This window comes from Hyalella azteca, unplaced genomic scaffold (assembly GCF_000764305.2).
Source record: "Hyalella azteca isolate HAZT.00-mixed unplaced genomic scaffold, Hazt_2.0.2 contig10130, whole genome shotgun sequence".
Taxonomy (NCBI): Eukaryota; Metazoa; Arthropoda; class Malacostraca; order Amphipoda; family Hyalellidae; genus Hyalella; species Hyalella azteca.
In genome coordinates this window covers 15,495-32,943 of record NW_025940177.1, presented here as the reverse complement: position 1 = coordinate 32,943, position 17,449 = coordinate 15,495, and the positions used below count along the sequence as shown (strand labels likewise).

Genomic DNA, 17,449 nt, shown 5'->3' with positions numbered 1-17,449 from the left:
CTGCAAGGCTCTTACAAGCCACTATCCACTGATACTCTTAAGCCACTCCTGCATGGCTCTTACAAGCCACTATCCACTGACACTCAAGCCACTCCTGCAAAGGCTCTTCCAAGCCACTATCCACTGATACTCTTAAGCCACTCCTGCAATGGCTCTTGCAAGCCACTATCCACTGATACTCTTAAGCCACTCCTGCCATGGCTCTTCCAAGCCACTATCCACTGATACTCAAGCCACTTCTGCAATGGCTCTTCCAAGCCACTATCCACTGATACTCTTAAGCCACTCCTGCAATGGCTCTTCCAAGCCACGATCCACTGATACTCTTAAGCCACTCCTGCCATGGCTCTTCCAAGCCACGATCCACTGATACTCTCAAGCCACTCCTGCAATGGCTCTTCCAAGCCACGATCCACTGATACTCTTAAGCTACTCCTGCAATGGCTCTTCCAAGCCACGATCCACTGATACTCTTAAGCCACTCCTGCAATGGCTCTTCCAAGCCACGATCCACTGATACTCTTAAGCCACTCCTGCAATGGCTCTTCCAAGCCACGATCCACTGACTCTCAAGCCACTCCTGCAAGGCTCTTACAAGCCANAGGGAAGCGTCTCTGTAACTGATTAACGAGGGTAGGTGAGGGAAGCGTCTCTGTAACTGATTAACAAGGGTAGGTGAGGAAGTGTCTCTGTAACTGATTAACGAGGGTAGGTGAGGAAGTGTCTCTGTAACTGATTAACGAGGGTAGGTGAGGAAGCGTCTCTGTAACTGATTAACGAGGGTAGGTGAGGGAAGCGTCTCTATAACTGATTAACGAGGACTGATTAAGGAAGTGTCTCTGAAATTGATTAACGATGGCAGGTGCGAGGGTCAATTAGCCTCTAATCATTTTCCTTAATTAGGGTCAACCACTTTGGTGATTAGTGCCAAATACCTGGCTGATAAATGCCAAATACCGGAGTGATTAAGGTCAACAGACATGCCATTGATTTCCGCTGCTATCAATTAGCAACTTATAGACTTTTAGCAACTGTTAGATTTATAAGATTTATGAAATGAGTTGAATGCTAACTATCTGCTGAGATTTCAAAAGCTTCGACATTTCAGTATGGCTATCAGTATGACCAGCAAATCATCACATTGCTGACCAGTATTTTATTATTTATAAATATATTCGTAAAATTGAATGCAATTGCGACTGAAACAAAATTGAGTGTCTTTGTCTCACCGATTTTTGTACCGCGTAAGGCAGAACGTAGCGAAAGGCGATGGAGTTGGCGAGGGTGAAGAAGACGTTCTTGAAGCGGTCCAGGGTGGAATACGGCTGAGGGAACTCAGCCATCGAACTTGAGACGAATGCTGGGTTCTGAACGTTACCAAAGTTGGCGCTTTGTACAGGTGTTAACGTCGACCCAGAGAATATGGCGAACGTCGCTTCGTGGGCGAATGGGTAGAGCCCCTGTGGAATGGGTTCTGAACGTTACCAAAGTTGGCGCTTTGTACGGGTGATAACGTCGACCCCGAGAAAATGACGAACGTCACTTCGTGGGCGAATGGGTATAGCCCCTGTGGAATGTAACCATGGAATGCTAACTGGTATTACTGGGACTGGTATGCGACCTTTAATGGCAGAGGAATGCGTCCTGCCATACATGCGACTTTGGTGTCATGTGTCTGCATAATACTGGCTTACGTATGTGGAACAGCTATACAACCTGAGATCGGATTAGTATGGTGCCTGTAAGGGAATGTAGTTATGGTATACTGGCTTATGTCCGGTGTCAATCTGGCGTCTCATTATAATCATTATTATTGTATGTAATTAAGGCGTAATATTCACTGTACCTGACAGAGATTGAGGACGAGCCAACATCTGGTAGACACGTGATAGATCACGCGATCAAGACCTTAGTTGTGGGCGGAAGCGAAAGCTATATAAGGGCTAGCAACCTTAAGTAAGTATGGTTTTAAAACCATGGGTTTGGCTTTAAAACCCCGAAAAACCCTTATTCTAGTATGGTTTTAAAACCATGGGTTTGGCTTTAAAGCCACGAAAAACACTTATTCTGTGGTTTTAAAACCATGCATGGGTTTGGCTTTAAAACACCCGAAAAACCCTTATTCCATGGTTTTTAAACCATGGATTTGGCTTTAAAATCCCGAAAACCACTTGCAGTCGATAAGCGCTCCCCGATGTAACGTGTCGTTCGGCTCTCCGACCTTACGGTCGACGCCGTAGCTTATACCTCTGTATCGTACTCCTGTATTACCTCCCCATATACAAGATAAGTTATCAGACACATGAGTCTTACTTATCCCTCACTACTTTAGTCAACGAACCCGCTCCTCAGGTAGAGCTTAACACAATGAGCTCTGACACTTATATAAAAAACAATATATTATATTGTCTTTTATATATATTTTATATATATTACATATAACATATATACAATTTATTATTTATTATATTAGGAATCGGCTTAATATAGAACAGGTATTCGACCTGCAATCGGACAATTGCAGCAAATGTGGTGGAATTTAGCAATGGAATGTTCTAAATGATATAACTGGAATATTTTAATACAAACCGGACACCCATCAGGTATCTGACTTTGAAATAAGGTTGATTAAACATTGATTCAACGTCACTTGCTTGGTGAAAAGAGATTTACATAGTACATAGTACGTGTATTACATGGTTATAGTATATGATTGCTTACGGCGCCTGTGGGGTATATAATAATACTAATAATAATAATAGCGGTTTCAGCGTTTATTAGGCCGTAGGCCTGTCTCCGATTCTTAACATCGCAGAACATCCACAGCATGTTGCGGTCTCGAACTCGCAACTCACTGCTACAATTCTGCTGTGCTTAATTAACCGCCCGGCCTCCTTGCCGATTCTGACCAGAAACTGGCGCACAGAGCTGGGATCGAACCCGCGCCTCTCTGCGCCAATCTTGGTACTCTGAACTTTAACCACTGGGCCACCCAGCCTAAGGTGATATAAGGCAGATATAAATGATGACTCTAGTGTACATCTGCTTTGCTTCCTTAATCAGCGCAGACTCCAGCTCCGAAATCTGTCTCCATGGGTAGTTTGAAGCAATCGACGAGCCTAATTTCGCGTCAAGTCAAGTGCCGTTTACGTGCCGGTTACGTTCCGTTTACGTGCCGGTTGGGTGCTTGATACGTACCGCTTATGTGCTGGTTACTAACCAATTATGTGCTGGTTACGTACCGATTAAGGCTTGTTACAAACCGGTTATGGCTTGTCACAGGCCTATTACGTACCGGTTATGTGCTTGTTACATGCATATAAAGTACCACTTATGTGCTGGGGACATGCCTAACACGTGCTGGCTACGCGCCCGGTAATACGTGCCGAATGCACGTTGGCTACGTGCCGGTTATATGCCCGATACGTGCCTGTTATGTCGGCTCCACGCCGTTCCCTTAACAAAATTTAGAGTCGCCCCAGCTTCTGGTAATCCAAATCAGAAGCTGCCGCGTCCGCAAATTTTCACTGGGTCGGAGCTAGTGCGGTTTGCCCTCGCCACAACAGGCCGAGGAATTTACTTTTACCAATCATAACATCATATTTTGTTTGTATAATCCAGTGCCCAGCATTGTCCGCCAAGCTCCACAATGCTGGTTGGTTATATTAATACCTTGTTAATGGTTGATTGATAACCATTGTTAATGGTCAAGTATTAGAACAATGAACTTACAATGAACATGATGCCACAAGAATGACTCACCATGAACATCATCTGGTCAAAGACGATGATGTCAAACTGCTTTCTCTTTGCGTAAAGGTCCTGGACGATGGGGTCGTCGAAGAGGTCATTGGACAATTCCTCGAGGTTAGTCATGATGAGGTCGAGGAGTTTAGCTGGGTCAAAGGCGCAGTCAAAAGTGGATAACATGTCAGGTGACGTGAGGGTTGTCCCATGGTCCACATACGTGATGTTGGGGTGACGTTGTGTCCATCGGGGCTCGCTCAACATCGTCACCTGAACATCAGCTTCTGGTAATCCAAATCAGAAGCTGCCGCGTCTGTAAATTTTCACTGGGTTGGGATTGGCCTGTGGCACTCTAAATTTTTAGCTTGTGTGGGTCATCGTGACCCGGTTTTGCCCGGCAAAAGGGCGTATCAGTGCTACGTGTACTCTTTGCTCATGCTGTGGGTAAGATAGTATGACACAATTTGGACAAGCTGTAACCAGTTATTTTCTGAGTGATGTTGGCCGGCAGAGTAGGAAATTCAGGCAATAATTCAACTTGTTTCCGTCAGACAGTTTCAATGTAATGAAAATGCGACAACAATATACGAGTTTCGGTTGTGTTTGAGTGAATAAGTTGGCTTTAGGTGTTTTTTATCCAGTTTCAATTTCAACGGATATAAATTAGATGCTAGAAAAGCATTATGAACCTTTTTGAATTTTCAGGGAACTTTAGAAAGCCTTAATTACGAATTTTTTAGATGTTCGAAGCAATATAAATTCCGCAAACAACTTGTGGGATGAGAGATTTGCAAAAAAATCTTTAGTTATGCAAGGATATAAGTTTAAAAATTATGGACCGAAAAAACCTAAATGTTTTGACACTGATTCTGTTATATAAACAAGACTGAGGATTGAAAACTTGTGAGAGAAAGATGAATCACGAAAGGAAATTATTCATTGATTAGCAATCAAAGAAACTTAGAAGAAGTTAGATTTTGGAAAAAAAATTCTAATGGTCTTCCATATGTGTATACAATGAAAACAAATACTTAATGGCCGTGTAAATGTGTACCTGCGGGAGGGGTTGGGGCTGTCTCTTATANACTTATTTATATATCTTATACATAAATAAATACTTATTTATAAATATATTCGTAAAATTTGATGCAATTGCGACTTAAACGCCACTAAGTGTCTTTGTCTCACCGATTTTTGTACCGCGTAAGGCAGAACATAGCGAAAGGCGATGGAGTTGGCGAGGGTGAAGAAGACGTTCTTGAAGCGGTCCAGGGTGGAATATGGCTGAGGGAACTCAGCCATCGAACTTGAGACGAATGCTGGGTTCTGAACGTTACCAAAGTTGGCGCTTTGTACGGGTGTTAACGTCGACCCCGAGAAAATGGCAAACGTCGCTTCGTGGGCGAATGGGTATAGCCCCTGTGGAATTGGTTCTGAACGTTACCAATGTTGGCGCTTTGTACGGGTGATAACGTCGACCCCGAGAATATGACGAACGTCGCTTCGTGGGCGAATGGGTATAGCCCCTGTGGAACGTAACCATGGAATGCTAACTGGTATTACTGGGACTGGTATGCGACCTATAATGGCAGAGGAATGCGACCTGCCATACATGCGACTTTGGTGGCATGTGTTTTTATAATACTGGCTTATGTGGAACAGCTATACAACCTGAGATCGGATTAGTATGGTGCCTGTAAGGGAATATATTTTTGGTTTACTGGCTTATGTCCGGTGACAATCTGGCGTCTCATTATAATCATTATTATTGCATGTAATTGAGACGTAATATTCACTTGACCTGATAGAGATTGAGGACGAGTCAACATCTGGTAGACACTTGATAGATCACGCGATCAAGACCTTAGTTGTGGGCGGAAGCGAAAGCTATATAAGGGCTAGCAACTTTAAGTAAGTATGGTTTTAAAACCATGGGTTTGGCTTTAAAACCCCGAAAAACCCTTATTCTGTGGTTTTAAAACCATGGGTTTAGCTTTAAAACCCCGAAAAACCCTTGCAGTCGATAAGCGCTCGATATCACGTGTCGTTCGGCTCTCCGACCTTACGGTCTTACGGTCGACGCCGTTAGCTTATGCCTCTGTATCGTACTCCTGTATTACCACCCCGTATACAAGATATGTTATCAGACACATGAGTCTTACTTATCCCTCACTACTTTAGTCAACGAACCCGCTCCTCAGGTAGAGCTTAATACAATGAGCTCTGACACTTATTTTCGAGACAATATATTATATTGTCTTTTACATATATTATATATTACATATTATATATATATATACAATTTATTATATATTATATTAAGAATTGCTTATTATGAAACAGGTATACGACCTGCAATCGGACAATTACAGCAAATGTGGTGGAATTTAGCAATGGAATATACTAAATGATATAACTGGTATATTTTAATACAAACCGGATACCCATCAGGCATCTGACTTTGAAATCAGGTTGATTAAAAATTGTTTCACCGTCACTTCCTTGGTGAAAAGAGGCTTACGTAGTACGGGTATTACATGGTTGTACTATATGATTGCTTACGGCGCCTGTGGGGTATATAATAATACTAATAATAATAATAATAATAATAGCGGTTTCAGCGTTTAGTAGACCGTAAGCCTGTCGCCGATTCTTAACATCGCAAAACATTCACAGCTTGTTGCGGTCTCGAACTCGCAACTCACTGCTACAATTCTGCTGTGCTTAACCGCCCGGCCTCCTTGCCGATTTGCTCCGAAATCTGTCTCCATGGGTAGTTTGAAGCAATCGACGAGCCTAATTTCGCGTCAAGTCAAGTGCCGTTTACGTGCCGGTTACGTTCCGTTTACGTGCCGGTTGGGTGCTTGATACGTACCGCTTATGTGCTGGTTACTAACCAATTATGTGCTGGTTACGTACCGATTAAGGCTTGTTACAAACCGGTTATGGCTTGTCACAGGCCTATTACGTACCGGTTATGTGCTTGTTACATGCATATAAAGTACCACTTATGTGCTGGGGACATGCCTAACACGTGCTGGCTACGCGCCCGGTAATACGTGCCGAATGCACGTTGGCTACGTGCCGGTTATATGCCCGATACGTGCCTGTTATGTCGGCTCCACGCCGTTCCCTTAACAAAATTTAGAGTCGCCCCAGCTTCTGGTAATCCAAATCAGAAGCTGCCGCGTCCGCAAATTTTCACTGGGTCGGAGCTAGTGCGGTTTGCCCTCGCCACAACAGGCCGAGGAATTTACTTTTACCAATCATAACATCATATTTTGTTTGCATAATCCAGTGCCCAGCATTGTCCGCCAAGCTCCACAATGCTGGTTGGTTATATTAATACCTTGTTAATGGTTGATTGATAACCATTGTTAATGGTCAAGTATTAGAACAATGAACTTACAATGAACATGATGCCACAAGAATGACTCACCATGAACATCATCTGGTCAAAGACGATGATGTCAAACTGCTTTCTCTTTGCGTAAAGGTCCTGGACGATGGGGTCGTCGAAGAGGTCATTGGACAATTCCTCGAGGTTAGTCATGATGAGGTCGAGGAGTTTAGCTGGGTCAAAGGCGCAGTCAAAAGTGGATAACATGTCAGGTGACGTGAGGGTTGTCCCATGGTCCACATACGTGATGTTGGGGTGACGTTGTGTCCATCGGGGCTCGCTCAACATCGTCACCTGAACAAGAATAACAATAAATAGCAATAAATACGAGAAGGAATTTAAAAGCAAAGAAAACGCCAAGCAAATTCACCATATCGATATTGCAGAGATGCGTTGCGTTCAACCTCCTTCAATTTGTTTGGCGTTTTCTTTGCTTTTAAGGGGAGCGTCTTGGTCCATAATAGACAATTTTGGCTTTTCCGGTTTTTAGTCTCATCTTAAAGCTGACATTCTGACCTATTCAAATGTACCAAAACCATCTCTGTACGTTGATTTATGCGTTCACGACAGATCCCGAAGGGTGGGGGTGGTGGAGCCATTTAACAAAACCCTATGAGAATAATTCCGTCTGGGGCCTATATATGTGCAGTCTGTCGCCTCGCAGCTCAGTCAGCCACGAGCTGTCATGCTGGAAGGTGTGCATGCAGTCCAGTCGTTCTCTGCATCGCTGAGAGACTTCAGAGTGAAATAACGCGCACTTTTGGTATCCAAACTACGTTATGTGCCTTTACATAGCGAGCGCGCCGCCAGTCGGCGGTTTATCGGCTCTCCTGAAAAGTTGCCATTTTCATCTTAGAAATCTATCTCCTTCTATGATTTTCAAGCTATAGCAATGAGAGATATACCGTTCGATTCTTAAATTGAAGCTCTACAAAATGATGTTTGTACTTTTGTCGATTTCGATATAGTTTGGATTATATTTTGCAAAAAAAGGGGGGCGGAGGGGGGAAAAATCGAAAAAATGACAAAAAATCCCCCTCCCCACCAACAAAAATCAAAATTTGGAAAAACGAGAAAAGTAATTTTTTAGATATGGTCTTTACAAATCGAATGGTACGTGTCTCGATGTTGTAGCACGATATTTGTAGGAGGAGATAGATTTTTAAAGTACCCCCTTTTTCCGTTTTCTATGAATTTCACGTTTTCTTCCATTTTTTCGAAAAATTGACTCGAACAAAAAGTTCTTAGATTTCTGTTTTACATATATGGAACAAGTTTCAAAGTGATCCGTCTATAAATAAAAAAGTTTTTCCGCGACCGAGACGCTCCCCTTAAATTCCTTGTGTACATGCGATATAAGCAGACTTATAATGTAAGTACTAATAAATACGACGTCGTAACTCAGCTCCCAGGTCACTATAACAAAATATGATTAATAATATTGATGAATATTGAGACTTAGAATGTACGTTCATCAAAACTAATCATTAATATATAATAAGAAACGCCTTCATCGGCGATGCCCTCTGAGGGCGAGGCCCCTCACCTGATGGCCTCTGAGGGCCAGGCCCCTCACCTGATGCCCTCTGAGGGCAAGGCCTCTCACCTGATGCCCTCTGAGGGCCAGGCCCCTCACCTGATGCCCTCTGAGGGCAAGGCTTCTCACCTGATGCCCTCTGAGGGCCAGGCCCCTCACCTGATGCCCTCTGAGGGCCAGGCCCCTCACCTGGTGCCCTCTGAGGGCCAGGCCCCTCACCTGATGCCCTCTGAGGGCCAGACCCCTCANCGTCAGGAGATGTGGCAGTGGCATGGCAGGCGGTGGCAGCCATCAGCAGCAGCAGGAGGGCCTGTAACATCAACAGAGCTGACATCAGGAGATGTGGCAGTGGCATGGCAGGCGGTGGCAGCCATCAGCAGCAGCAGCAGGGCCTGTAACATCAACAGAGCTGACATCAGGAGATGTGGCAGCGGCATGGCAAGCAGTGGCAGCCATCAGCAGCAGCAGCAGCAGGGCCTGTAACATCAAAAAACTGACGTCAGGAGATGTGGCAGTGGCATGGCAGGCGGTGGCAGCCATCAGCAGCAGCAGGAGGGCCTGTAACATCAACAGAGCTGACATCAGGAGATGTGGCAGTGGCATGGCAGGCGGTGGCAGCCATCAGCAGCAGCAGGAGGGCCTGTAACATCAACAGAGCTGACATCAGGAGATGTGGCAGTGGCATGGCAGGCGGTGGCAGCCATCAGCAGCAGCAGGAGGGTCTGTAACATCAACAGAGCTGACATCAGGAGATGTGGCAGTGGCATGGCAGGCGGTGGCAGCCATCAGCAGCAGCAGGAGGGCCTGTAACATCAACAGAGCTGACATCAGGAGATGTGGCAGTGGCATGGCAGGCGGTGGCAGCCATCAGCAGCAGCAGCAGGATCTGTAACATCAATGAGAGTTAAAAACTAAGAAATATATTCCATATTTAACATAACTTCATTACTTTAGCATGAACTTGAAAAAACTCCACACATTTTTTTCAAAATAATTTTTTGTTCAGAATGCCCTCTGAACAAAAACGACGATTATTATAATACTAAAAATGAAACCACGGAAAATCAAGGAATTTTTTCTAGAAAATGTATTTTATGAGCACGCAGCAGCCAGCGACTCGCAGGAGCTTGCGGCTCAAACCTGTTGGGAAAAACCGGTTGCAGAACATGAATGTTGCACTGCCGCTTGGTGTTGCAGAACATGAATGTTGCACTGCCGCTTGGTGTTGCAGAACATGAATGTTGTACGGCCACTGAGAATGTGCAATTAATGTCTTTTATAAACGCAATGAAATAATTTTAAGCTGTCATCTCTACACTAATGTTACAAATATGGGATTATTCCCATTACGCGACCAATTTAATACATTATATAATACACAATTATTAATAAACAATATTATAATACTGATACAATATTTCTACGATTATATCGACCCAGACACGGGGCATCCAACATTCAATATCACTGGACAACCAAACTGCCCAAGGTGAAGGATTGTAATCGAAATTTACACGTATTTTCCTAACCAATACAGTGTTGACCAGGGCCCATACTTTCAAAAAAGTTAATAGATCGTAAGTTCATCAGCCAATCATTGACGGCCTTTCAAGCAAAATCCACCAATCATAGACATGAAAATAGAGCGTAAGTACTTACGTTCACTTAGCGAGTTTTGAAAGTATGGCCCCNAATAATAATAATAATAATAATAATAATAATAATAATAATAATAATAATAATAATAATAATAATAATAATAATAATAATAATAATAATAATAATAATAATAATAATAATAATAATAATAATAATAATAATAATAATAATAATAATAATAATAATAATAATAATAATAATAATAATAATAATAATAATAATAATAATAATAATAATAATAATAATAATAATAATAATAATAATAATAATAATAATAATAATAATAATAATAATAATAATAATAATAATAGCGGTTTCAGCGTTTATTAGGCCGTAGGCCTGTCGCCGGTTCTTAACATCGCAGAACATTCACAGCTTGTTGTGGTCTCGAACCGCAAGCTGATACTCACAAGCCACTCCTGCAATGGCTCTTACGTACGGAAAATGTGTCACTATTCGGAAAAACATGACCTATTTTTCTGAATGTGCAGTGGCAGTGCAGAGACGTCATCGTGCTATATATTTTAATGAAAACTAAAGCAGGTTAGGCTAGGTGAAGTATTTTACCATTCCATTCTTCATGGAAAATAGTTTGGCGTCAATGTCCAAATTGGTATACACTCTACTACACAAACACGAGCAGAGAGCGGATGAATACGAAAAGAAATGTTCAGAATTGAAACGCCTAGCACCATATCGAACCCGGCGGAAGTCTAGTAGCTACTTCAAACTATCGTCAGTCTTAAAAAAAATCCGGTCAAATGACACGATTAGATCTTCTGTGAATTTGTATAAGCAATGTTAATGTAACAATGGAGGCGAATTTCTCTCGAATTTATTGATAAAATATCCAGTGAACAAGTCACGAAAAGTAAATGAATCGGCGACAGGCCACATCAGGCCTACACTTTAGCGCCGAGATCACTATGTTAAATCACTGATACATAACATAACATAACATAACATAACATAACATAACATAACATAACATAACATAACATAACATAACATAACATAACATAACATAACATAACATAACANTTAAGCCACTCCTGCAATGGCTCTTCCAAGCCACGATCCACTGATACTCTTAAGCCACTCCTGCAAGGCTCTTCCAAGCCGCATTCCACTGATACTCTTAAGCCACTCCTGCAATGGCTCTACGAAGCCACATTCCACTGATACTCATAAGCCATTTTGAAAATTATTAGTTTAAGATTCTTTACAGCGGATCGCACTTAATTAACAGGACATGTCGCATCATTTTCTGCCATTAATCGATCATCTTGCACCTCGGGTAGATTTAGTTCAATTATAAAAAATCTGAGTTTATTACAAGCCTCATGCCCGCAATATGGTTACATATCTTCACATCTACACTTTAGAGAAAGGGGAATGTCTGAACGCAAAAAAAGTTGCTAAAAACATTTGAACAAATAGAAATTAGTAGGAAAAAAATTAATTTGTCGTGCCCTAGGGTAGGTCTTTACGAAATATGTTATCCTTATCTTGAAAATAAGGGCAAAAATCAAACCGTGATTGCGTAAACTGCGCACTAAGTGGCGGAAAAATTAAATAATTATATATATAATTATAATAACTATTATAATAACGAATGGTAACCAAATACCGCAATACTTTCTTGACCCACCTTCATGTTTAGTTCTGTACAGAGTGAGTCAAATTCAAATATGCGTGGAGCAGTTAATGAAGAGGTGCTATTTCCACGAGTTATCGTCTAAGAATGACGTAAAAAATCCGCGCGATGTCCTTGCTATGGTTCAGGAAGAAAATTTGCAGCCTGGGAAGTTTGTGAACGGAAAAAACTGGATCTGGCGGACTGGGCATATTTGAGCAAGGTGGGTTGGGACTCGAGTGCGTAGTGTACGACAGTTTTTATGGTGCCAATGCATGGGCTCCTGGATTGGCTAAACTGCATATTACAACCTCAGGCTGTTAATGTGAGCTGAATAAAAACTTTTAATTCGCGCAGCGTGCTGCAAAATAGAAAAAAATGAAAAAAGTAAAAATAAATAAATAAAACCACACTGCAGCGAGCAGTGTGCCTATCTGTACAATATAATGTCTGTACAGAACAATGTTGTACAATGGCGTATGAGAGACAGTACAGGGTTCAATTATTTTATGGTATCATGTGCACTAAAATGTACGGAATTACGATACTTCTTGATGTGAAACGAATACGATGAATGTACGATGCTTCTTGATGTTAAACGAATAAGGGCTGCGTTGCCTGATTTTACTTTTATTTTCGTCGATTCGCGTAAGCAGCTTCAAGTGGCCTTCTTAAATGCCAGGTATCATAAAATTTAATTAAAAATCCCGCGAAAAAATCAAATATAATTTTTTCATTGACATAAGGAAATTAAAGTTCAAATTAGAATATATTTTTACGAGGGTCATATGAGCCGAATGACCTAATTCTTCAGTTAGATAAATTGGAAGCAATTCACTGAATGTATCTGACATCAAGTTATCCATACGTATCTTGAGGTTGTTTGAGGATTTTTATAATTATTTTATGAAGTTTAGCATTAAATTAAACGTTGAAATAGATTAACATTTTTTCATTTCAATTTTCTGCGTTAACGGAAAAAGTTCACTTGTAAATAGTTCGTCTGGAAATTAATTTTCTTGTGTTGCTTGTGACGAATGACGATGAGATCCTGAGTCCAGCCTTCACCATCCAGTTTTTAACAACCGCAATGCCCTTGAATTAGTTCTAGGGAAACAAGAAAATTGGTATTTTAGAAGGGTTACTTGTTCAATGTGCTAGAAATGGCTTGAAAGAATAGGAAGGTATTGTCCAAACTCCAAAGATGACCGTGCCCGTGCCCCTTGGGCCTTGTGACTGAGTCTGACTGTAATAAATAACAGACTGTGCGTAATTACTTTGAGTAACGTGACCATTGAGTGATTGACAGTGATTCAGGAGCGAAATAGTTTTACGAGTTCTAACTTGGTAAGTAACGCTCTCAATTCGTGAAACTTGTACGAGTAACTTACGGTACTACATACTGTACTACTAAAGTACTAATACTAAGCAGGCATAAAGCAGCTACTGCAGTTAACTTGCAAAAATGAACAATGCAACCAGTACATAAAAAAATATAATAGTGGATTAGCTATTAGTCTTAGTGGTAGAAATCACTATTTTTACACTAATAGAATGTAGATCGGAGCTGTGGAATGTGGATCATAGTGACAAACCAGAGATTTTTTAGAATCAGTTCATTTTTAATTTCCTCATATACCCCAGATTTAAACTGATTTCTTATGTATGATGGTGCTGGTATCCATGATACTTTCCTGGTCTACTTATAGGACTCAAAAACGAACTTGAGGGAGAGTCTAAAAAACTCTCTGCTTTGCCACTATGAGTGGATATGAGTAGACCACCGTCCACCGGGCTGCCAGAGCTGGTGAATGTGATCATAACTCATATGTGCCAATATGGTGTGGGTGCCATATGTTATTATGGGTGCTAGTGAAATATAGCATATGCACCGGCCGGCGGCCGCCACCAGCACCATGTGCCAATGTGGCATGGAGGCCCAACTGCAACTGCCCAAGCCAAGTAGCCTAAAGTGGAAAACTTAGCAGAAGCCACGCCCACACGCACCCATGAATTGGACAAAAATGCCCTCCTAATCTGGCAACTTTCACCTGTTCTTATTGCCCTCTCAGAATTTTTTAAGTGTAATACAAGCAAAATGCCTATTTAAAAAATCTATGAAATTGTTATTTTCTCCAGCAACTTTAGGAAACTTCTGCCCATATTTCATGTTGGGGTTTGGACTTTGGTTGCCAGTTTGCCATATAAGTTATACCAATTAATACCATGTATAGAGATTTTTTTATGCTGCCAGAAACTAGAGAGTTATGGCTTATGTTTTAGTTTTGTTAACAAAATAGATCATATCTTTGCAGACCAGCAAGATTTGAAGTTAAATTCTGTAGCCAAATTTAGTGGCCTTGTCAAACGGCACTACCATAGCTGGTACCTGGTAGGAGCTACATTTTTTAGCCATGAATCCATTTTATAAGCCATAAGGTTTTTGAGCTGTATTTTGTAAATTTTTTTGCTATGCCTTTATTTCATAGCAAATTTTGAATTTGTCTTAGACTGGTATTTGCTAACCAAGGGCCAAAACTGCCCAATGAGAACTATGGCTGAACTGGCTGAACTAACTGGATAATTACTACATTTGAACTTTCAACCACTGTCATGTTTATATCTACAGATTAATCTAAATTAGAACCTACCTACTAAACATACTGAAATAAATAAAGTAGGTTGCAGGTTTCAAAGTACCGTACCTACTCTTGCCAAGCCCTTACTGAACATGTTTGATATAAGTTGTAGTAGTTTATATATTCTATATATTATCTATTCCAATTGATATCATTAATCTTTATATTTTGAAAGTAAAAAACTTGAAGGTAAACACAGATAAAGAGGGCTCCATGTGACCATGTCACTAGTTGATAAGTTAATGTGAATGCTTTTAAAGGATGTACATGCCACCAGTCAAAGGATGTTGAAACAATGTTGAATTAACATTGATTTACCACAACAATATTAAATTGAATAGGTCTATTTAAAGTTGATTTAATTTCAGATGCCCTGTAAAATATTATTATTTTCGAAACAATAATTGATTGATCCAGCCCGCAACAACCAAAGTACATGCACTAAATGCTAGAGTGAATTATTAAGTCTGGCTACTAAATGTTATTTATTAATGAAATTAATGGAAAACTACACTGAGCACATTACTTGCTAACTTATTGTGAAATCTAATTTGAAGTGAATAAAAATATTTGTTTTTGTGTTATCTTTTGTGTAATATTCTTTATTTTGATATTTACAGTTCTAAAGTGATTAAGAATTAGTTGGACAACATGGAGATTTTAAAAGGAGCTCAAACAGCTGTAAACTTTGCTTCTTATGTGAGTATTGCTTGTAAAAATTAGAAATACTTTGTAGAAAGAACCATCATTTTGTATAAATAAATTTTTATTTCCATATTAAATTATTAAAGCTCTATCCTAACACTGTAGTATATATTTATATATAGACTTATTGATATTCATAATATATGTATACCATGATAGAATAGCATTTTATAAATATTTTTGTTTGTTATAAATTTATTTAGAATACCGGTACTGGAAATTATTGTTCTAGTTGGAATCATGCAACAAGACAGTCAAACTTATTTTATTATGAACTTATATTGTTATTATATGTATATAATGTGTTAATTTAGTTACTGTACTATACAAATATTAATCTCAAGTCAAAACTTGGATGCTGTAGGCTTCATCTAACTGTCGGTCTCTCAATTGTTGCATTCCACATACAGGAACATGACCAAACAACCCAGTGCTGTTAATGGCTTATTTGCCAATTATTTACCAATACTTTCTTCCTGTTCTTATTAGTATTTGATTCTTAATAAGTTACCTAGGTATCTTTTAGGAACATAATTTTTACAGTATTAGGTATGTATATATAGGTCTATAACATGTCAGGTAATGTGCCTATTCCTGAGTATTAAATAGTAGGTACCTATAAAAATACTTGCTTTATCAATTATTAGTTTCATTTCAATGAGAATGATGGTATCCAACTTGTGCAAGTACTCAAATTTCTTTTTAATTTTATTTATTTCAGTTTCCTCTTCTTCACAAGGCTACAGCCGACAATGACACTCCATGTCCGGGATATGTCTATGATGAAATTATAAGTATCCTTTAACTAATGCAAACTATATTTAATTTAAACTAATGCAGTTTAAAACGTTAAAAATTTAAAATTTAAATAAAAAATATATTAAATTTTCTAGTTAAAATATTTAAAATTTCTACCTGGTATATTCTTCAATAAGTTGATTTCTATGAAGTTTCAATTCATACTTTAAACATAAACTGTACTCTATTATTGTCTATTGGCTTTTATATTAACTTAATTTGAAAAATGTTTATAGAAGTATTTAATATCTGCAATATGTAGTTTATGTCCAATGTAATATAATATATTGTATTATAAGTATCCTTTAACTAATGCAAACTATATTTAATTTAAACTAATGCAGTTTAAAACTTAAAACTTCTACCGGGTACATTCTTCAACTAGTTGATTTCTATGAAGTTTCAATTCATACTTTAAACATAAACTGTAGGTATATTAATGTCTATTGTCTATTATATTAACTATGTTACTTGGAACATGTTTATATAAGTATTTAATATCTACAATATAAAGTTTATGTCCAATGTAATATAATATAATATACCTATTGTACAGTTTATGCTTAACATCTATTTTAAAATTTTTGCTTCTGTGATGTTATTTATGAAAGTGCAAATTTCTCATTATCAAAGACTATTAAAGCTTCAAGATGATAAAAGAAACTTTATAAATACTATTTTTGTACGCTTCACTTGCTGTCTTTAATATCTAGCCATTTTATTTAAAAGAATTTGGTTTTGAAAGTCATTATTTGTTGAGGCTTTTACTACAATTTTGTTCACAAATGACTGAAATTTNAGAAGGTGAGATGCCACCGCATGGCTGCTGTGGCAAGCAGAAGGTGAGATGCCACCACATGGCTGCTGTGGCATTGATCATTAAGGTTGGCAGAAATTGCTCTTTCCTAAATAACAATAATAATATATTAATCATAATAAAATAATAATCATAATAAAATAATAATCATAATAATATAATACTGGTAACCATAATAATATAATAATTTTTATAATAATTAATAATCTAGCTACCTAGATGTTGTTGATTATTGTGCCTGTCGTTTAGTATAGGTTCCTAATGTCATTTTCCATTGCCTATATAAAATATTTCTGCAATCAAGAGGCGTTCACCACCACGTGCAGGTGGTGAGTCTTCTTATCACCACCACGTGCAGGTGGTGAGTCTTCTTATCACCACCTGCAGGTGATGTCTTATCACCACCACGTGCAGGTGATGTCTTATCACCACCACGTGCAGGTGATGTCTTCTTATCACCACCACGTGCAGGTGATGTCTTCTTATCACCACCACGTGCAGGTGATGTCTT

The 17,449-nt window shown here is 39.3% G+C and overlaps 2 protein-coding genes across 2 annotated transcripts in view; one reads left to right on the top strand and one right to left on the bottom strand.

The window, feature by feature from the left end:
• Nucleotides 1-424: 424 nt before the first annotated feature.
• Nucleotides 425-8,957, bottom strand: LOC108672985. Its single transcript, XM_047882300.1, has 5 exons — nucleotides 8,754-8,957; nucleotides 7,187-7,441; nucleotides 5,196-5,273; nucleotides 4,936-5,088; nucleotides 425-658 (listed from the first exon to the last, which is right to left on the bottom strand). The coding sequence occupies exons 1-5, from the start codon at nucleotides 8,955-8,957 to the stop codon at nucleotides 425-427; spliced, it is 924 nt and encodes a 307-aa protein (XP_047738256.1).
• Nucleotides 8,958-12,988: 4,031 nt separating this feature from the next.
• Nucleotides 12,989-17,449, top strand: part of LOC108672986 (AP-4 complex accessory subunit tepsin) — a gene marked incomplete at its 3' end in the record, with an annotated part of 10,462 nt that continues 6,001 nt past the window's right edge. Inside the window, 3 exon segments of the mRNA XM_018160752.2 lie at nucleotides 12,989-13,326; nucleotides 15,239-15,317; nucleotides 16,045-16,117. Of these exon segments, the coding sequence (XP_018016241.1) occupies nucleotides 15,270-15,317; nucleotides 16,045-16,117 (121 nt within the window).